Below are 5,718 nucleotides of genomic sequence, written 5' to 3'. Positions count from 1 at the left end.
GTTTCTGCTACTAAAGAATGACATGGGTTTCTATCAGTTTTAGAGAATGTCACCACAGACAATAATAATGTGCCTTATAGGTAAGCAGGTGGGAATGAATTGGCCCCTTGGAAGGGAACACCAAATGGTGTCAAAATCCCTTTGACAGTTTTGAACTAAAATAACAGAAAAGGCAGTGTAAACCCATCCTAGCTTACACACCATGTTATTTTAAGCGTTACCTTTTTCTTTTCTTTTTACGCAAGTGAAAGCCTATACCATCTTTATGATTTTGTGATTTGCAGTGATGTAGCCTGGTCATACCGTTTCTCTCAAAGGAAAACAGAATACCTATTTGGAGATATTTGGTTGGCTTCAGTCTCTGCAAATCGAATCGAAACATTTTTTTTCCTGTTTTTATTCTATAGCAAATATAGGCTTCGGTATGCTATTATAATGGAAATAGTTTTGATAAATGCTCAGCAATAGGACTAATTAATAAATATCACCAGTACATGTTGCATAATAGTTTAATGGCAAAATAATACAAACCCACATCACACCAGCAGCTGCACTTGTGCAATATTGGTTGGAGGAAACTAAAGATTTGTCACTGACAATTCCACATTTTAGCTCACTTGCTATACTTTTGAAACTGTATGAAATGAATTGGTAATCATTGTGGAATATGGATATATGTAAAATGCACGTTTTAAGCCTATACCAAATGATTTGCTCTGCGAAAGCAACCAATAGTGGTATTCTTTCTGGATTTTCTGAACCTTTCAAACCATGTCCTATAAAGCTTAGCTTATAGTGTATTAGATCACAACCACACTCTTCTGCCCTGGGTCATTTCACTAATATACAGTATTTTTAAGTTTCGGTTCTGATTGTGTGTTTTTTTTTTTTTTTTTTACTTATTTAGTTCATAAATAAATCTGGCGGCTGAGTCTGTTTATAGGGGAGGATGGATGTCTGAGACAGAGAAATCCAAACAGTCGATATAGCTTGGGAATGATATAGCCTACTTTGACGTCTGTTCTGTATTTATTGTAATATTCACTTGAACACTATTGGAAAATATTGATTCATTTGATGTTAAAAATGCAACGGCATTTATAGCATACTGTATGTTTATAAATAAATAAAAAGAAATTTAACTAACTTGTGCTGTCTGTCGTGTTTGGTTTTTTTAAGTGTTGCTTCTCAACAACATTGACAACAAAATGTTAGACCAAACTATTAAACAATGAACCCTGCATTCCTCAAGCTTTCCTTATAAATAAAATGCTTGTGCAGGATGTATTTGGAGAGACCTAGTGAACACTCAGGCGATTAGTGCCTACAAAGGATTTAAAAAGTTGACTATACTGCACTTGATTTAAGCATGTTGATCGACATTAACGGAATTAAGTCATTTCTGCGCGGTACATTTGGGAGGAATGCCAGCATGGGAGACTCTATACTTGCACAAGATTGCGCGAGAACAGCTATAGTCTACATTCTATACTGGACTTGAGCATCTGAGGGGAGAATAAAATGGTAAGAATGGAATATTCTTTACTAAAGTATAGAAAGTAGCATAGCTGCACCGCCCATGTCGTAGATAATCGTTAAGCATAGATCCTTGGTGCTTTTTGAGATTTGTTTAGTTTAGTTTTAACACTGAAGACAAAACTCTACAAAGAATATCTACAATACACTGCAGATCAAATAAGAACCATAATTTCAGATAAACATGTTTTAGTGTTTGGTTTTTGTTTGGTTTTTGTTTGGCTTTATTTTAATTATCACTATTTATTTAGCTGTTGTCCCAGGTATAAGCAACCTCAACACAACATTTTGGTGCAATGTACATTGTAGAGCTGAGAGCTGCAGTGACAACATGGAAACATATCGCATATTGCAACGCGTTGAGAGAGCTGCTATAGATCTGCTATTTTCACTATATAAGCTATACTTTTGTGCGACACATTTATTTATTTGTATGTATGTGATGATGATAAAGTTGAGAAATGTGCAGATACGAGGTTTCTGCCCGCGACCGACTGCATGCATGGCGACTTCTGCCGGCCTAAGCTAGCTGGATGTGTGCCGCTGTCCATGGTGCTGAACTCGGAGGCCCGTTGATTGTCTTGTCGCTGGTCTTTTCAAAAACGGACAGATCTTTGAGGCCTTTTCGATGTTAGGGTTGAGGAAAGCCTTATCCGCAGACATGTAGTGACAGTGAGTATGGCGTGTTATTGTTTTGTTTTTTCAAAAGCATTACATTTAACTATAAGGGATTACGTTATTATTAGCGTTATCGCCCATAACTCAAAGAAAACATGACAAAGCAAATGTGGACTATTATTATTATTTTTTTATCATCAACAACCATTTCAATGGTACACCTGGAAAACTATGTGCACATGTAGAAATATTTCCTTCTTAAATATAAGCATTCATTACCTACATATAAATAACTTTCAGATCCTGGACAAAACAAATGTTATACATAATAATGCTCACAAAAGGGGGGGGGGGGGTCAATGTAAAATCAGACAAAGAGACAACATGCAAATGATATAGAAATAAATACAATAATGTTTGCATCCATTCCCTTTCTTCTTTTTTTACCCAAAATAAATTCTTCAGAGGGAATTTAGTAAAACATCAAAAAGACTGCATGATCTACAAGGAAGTAATGGCCTATGGGTCAACTAGACAATAATACATATTTAACACTATACAATTTGAGCCACAAAAAACACTGCCGTATAAAGACACACAAAACATACATATTCCTGTCAGTGGTACTGTGAACATTTGTTGTACTTTTGTGCCTTTTTGTCGAAGAAATAATGTTTCCGTTGATATCATAATTTAAAGAAACTAAATTCTCGCGAGCCCTGAACTTTTCCTCTTCTTTTTTTCCCCTTTGTTTTATTTTGTTTACTAACACATAGCAAGTTGTGTCTAGAAAAAGAAAGCGGACAAAAACGTTATCAGCATCTTCTTGGATGGGAGTTTCACACGATTGTTTGTGTGATGGGCATCTTCTTCAGGCGTCAACTTAAAAGTCCGCGGCTATATACCAAAACCAAGCAGGTGGGGTTTTTTTATGTGACTTAAAATGTTGCAGGCCTATACTGCTTCTATGATGGCACTATTATGCTTTCTGAATGCACGCGACGCTTGTGAAGTTGTGGTTACTTCAACCACACATAAGGAACCCGAAGGGAACTGCGCAAAGCGACCAAAAACTCAAACAAACAATCAAAAAAATAGATACAAAGACTTGTCATCATGTTGAAGTGCGTGTCATTGTCCCGATGGTCTGTGATGTATAACACACTGCCGCTGCGGTGTGTGTGTGTGTGTGTCAGTCTTCGGAAGCCATATTTCTCCATCTGTTCTATTTCTCTCTTCGCTTGCATTAGAACATGCTGGTCTTTACTAATGTAGCTTTGGCTCCATTCTGTCTTTGCAAAGACGACAGTACGCTGGCGAAGGGCCCGCCCAATGAGTCCGGGATGGAGGTGATGGTTCCCGGGGCGCTGGCCCAGCCTTGGCTCGGCGCTGTCACCCCCTGCATGCCGCTCGCCTGCACCGAGGTCTTCACCTGGTCCTGCCCGACCTGTCCGTTGTTCCCGCTCGTGTTCACCTGCTGGCCTCCGGTCGGGCTCGGCCCGCCGCCGCAGTTGGAGGTGGGCACGGGGTTCGGACCCGGCCCGCCCGTGCTGTCCGGGTCGGTGGCTTTGGGCTCCTTGCTGTCAAGATCGTCCCTCGAGTCGTTTTTCTTGCCGGAGCCGTTCTTAGCGGCGGCAGCGGCGGCGGCGGCAGCGCGCTCCTGCTTGCGGAACTTGGCGCGCCGGTTTTGGAACCACACCTGAGATTTAAAAATCAAACGAGAAAGACCCATGACTAATCACATTTCTGTCGTAATAATAATTAAATAGGCCCGATATTATTTTTTATTTACAAAACATTGAATCACTAATAGTGTTCCTCGAATCCCAAGGGCCACAGTTGCAAATGACTAATTCTTAAATAAAACCAACCATGCAGGGCATTTGAGAGTTGACATATTCGTGTTGAATAAAGCGAAATGTGTACAATATAGGCTATATGTGGGCTATATAGTGGGCTATATAGGCTAGAGTCAGACCAACATGTTTATTTGTCAACTTTTATAAAAAATGTGTAAAGAAATGTGTCAAATAATCCTCATCATGTTTTAAATTCTACAACTGCAATACCAGGGTGCGTCGTCGCGTATAATGGTGACACCATGGATGGGGTGGACTGATGCTATACGATGGAGATCATCCTCCGAGGGATGTATACCTGAACTCTGGCTTCGGTCAAATCGATTTTGAGAGCCAGCTCCTCGCGCGTGTAAATATCCGGGTAGTGGGTCTCGGCGAACACCCGTTCCAGCTCCTTGAGCTGGGCACTGGTGAAGGTGGTCCGTATGCGTCTCTGCTTCCTCTTCTCGTTGAGTCCTCCGTGGTCGGTGAAAAGTTTGTATGGAACTGTAAAAAATAAAACAAAAGGGGGAATGAGTGACACCGCTTAAAAAACGTGCTCGCTGTTGCACTGCAGGGAACATATGATATGATATGATGAAGCACCTGTAATTGCAAACAATGTCGTCAAACTGAGGTAAAGCCAAATTCAATATTTTGTTTAAAATCCCGTTACATAGCTTGGTATTATTGGCCGCGGCTACTCTTATTGTATTATGGCTTTGATTACCCGCGAATGAGCGCTGAATTGATGCTGCTGACCTGTGATGTGGTTAATTGTAATGATAAACTAATTGTTGAAGCTCGGAGATTGGGGGGCTCAAGTTTGGAAACTTGTCATAATGTTCCCCATATCCCTCCCAGTCAGTCGCTGCTACTGTAAACTCCAATTCGGTGTCAATAATGAGCTTTAGTCTTTGGTTATCTAATTATTTTCGAAGCTTTATGTCTCATCGCAAAGTAAATAAATTATGCCTATCATTTTGGCAGCTTAAGATAATTTTGTTGGCGGTTTGGGTGTGACTCTGGGATAGTATAACCCCGTAACCGAATTACCGGCTCGCCTGCAATCGCTTCTAACGTGATAAATTCTTTCATTTGTGTAAGCAAATTTCGTTTGGTAAATACTAAACACATTTCCATTTTCAAATGCAATCAAGGACGGTCCTAGTAGGTATATGTATATACCCCGCGCGAGTATAGAGAGACTGATCCGTGGAGGAGCTGCGGCGAGCCGAGCAAAGCAAAGTTCGGGTGCGGCTTACCTGCGGCGTACGGGCTGCTCTGGTGGTCCCGCAGGGTCCCGAGGCTGCAGGAGCCCGGCGTGAGCGACGGGCAGCCGGAGGTCGCGCCGAACGTCGTCCTGATGGGGTTGTACTGGAAGCCGCTGGCCTGGCTGCACGAGCTGAAGTCCGCATAGGCTGACGCCAGGCTCGACGTGTCCATCCCGGCCATACATGACTCGTAGGCGGAGGAATTTAGGTAAGAATACTCCATTTTATACATTTGAAAAGGCTTCAGTGTGGAGTTAGAAAGTTGCAACTTGATCCCGGGGAAACCAAACCAAACAACAAAAAAAAGGTAAATAAAACTCAAAATTCGATTAAAAAAATGACAAGGATGAGGCGATCAGGCTTGAGTTGGGGAGAGATTAGACTATATACTTGCTTGGTTTTTGACTTGTTTGAAAAGAGGCTATATAGACCGTGTGGGTAGATGTGCACTG

General features: G+C 41.3%; 2 protein-coding genes across 11 annotated transcripts in view; one reads left to right on the top strand and one right to left on the bottom strand.

The window, feature by feature from the left end:
- Positions 1 to 1,146, top strand: part of limch1b (LIM and calponin homology domains 1b) — a 161,407-nt gene extending 160,261 nt beyond the window's left edge. For all 10 annotated transcript variants that reach the window (XM_083786082.1, XM_083786090.1, XM_083786083.1 and 7 more), the window contains one exon: positions 1 to 1,146. This exon is cut by the window's left edge and continues 1,037 nt beyond it. The gene's annotated coding sequence lies outside the window, so the exon portion shown is untranslated.
- Positions 1,147 to 3,400: 2,254 nt separating this feature from the next.
- Positions 3,401 to 5,498, bottom strand: phox2bb (paired like homeobox 2Bb; the record flags this gene model as incomplete). Its single annotated transcript, XM_083785078.1, has 3 exons — positions 3,401 to 3,853; positions 4,312 to 4,499; positions 5,258 to 5,498. 3 exons carry the CDS (start codon positions 5,496 to 5,498, stop codon positions 3,401 to 3,403), a joined length of 882 nt encoding a protein of 293 aa, XP_083641204.1.
- Between the last annotated feature and the right edge of the window lie 220 nt (positions 5,499 to 5,718).

This window comes from Protomyctophum parallelum (assembly GCF_964188405.1).
Source record: "Protomyctophum parallelum genome assembly, chromosome: 16".
Classification (NCBI taxonomy): domain Eukaryota; kingdom Metazoa; phylum Chordata; class Actinopteri; order Myctophiformes; family Myctophidae; genus Protomyctophum; species Protomyctophum parallelum.
The sequence above is the reverse complement of the archived record's forward strand: the minus strand, read 5'-3'. Positions and strand labels throughout refer to the sequence as shown.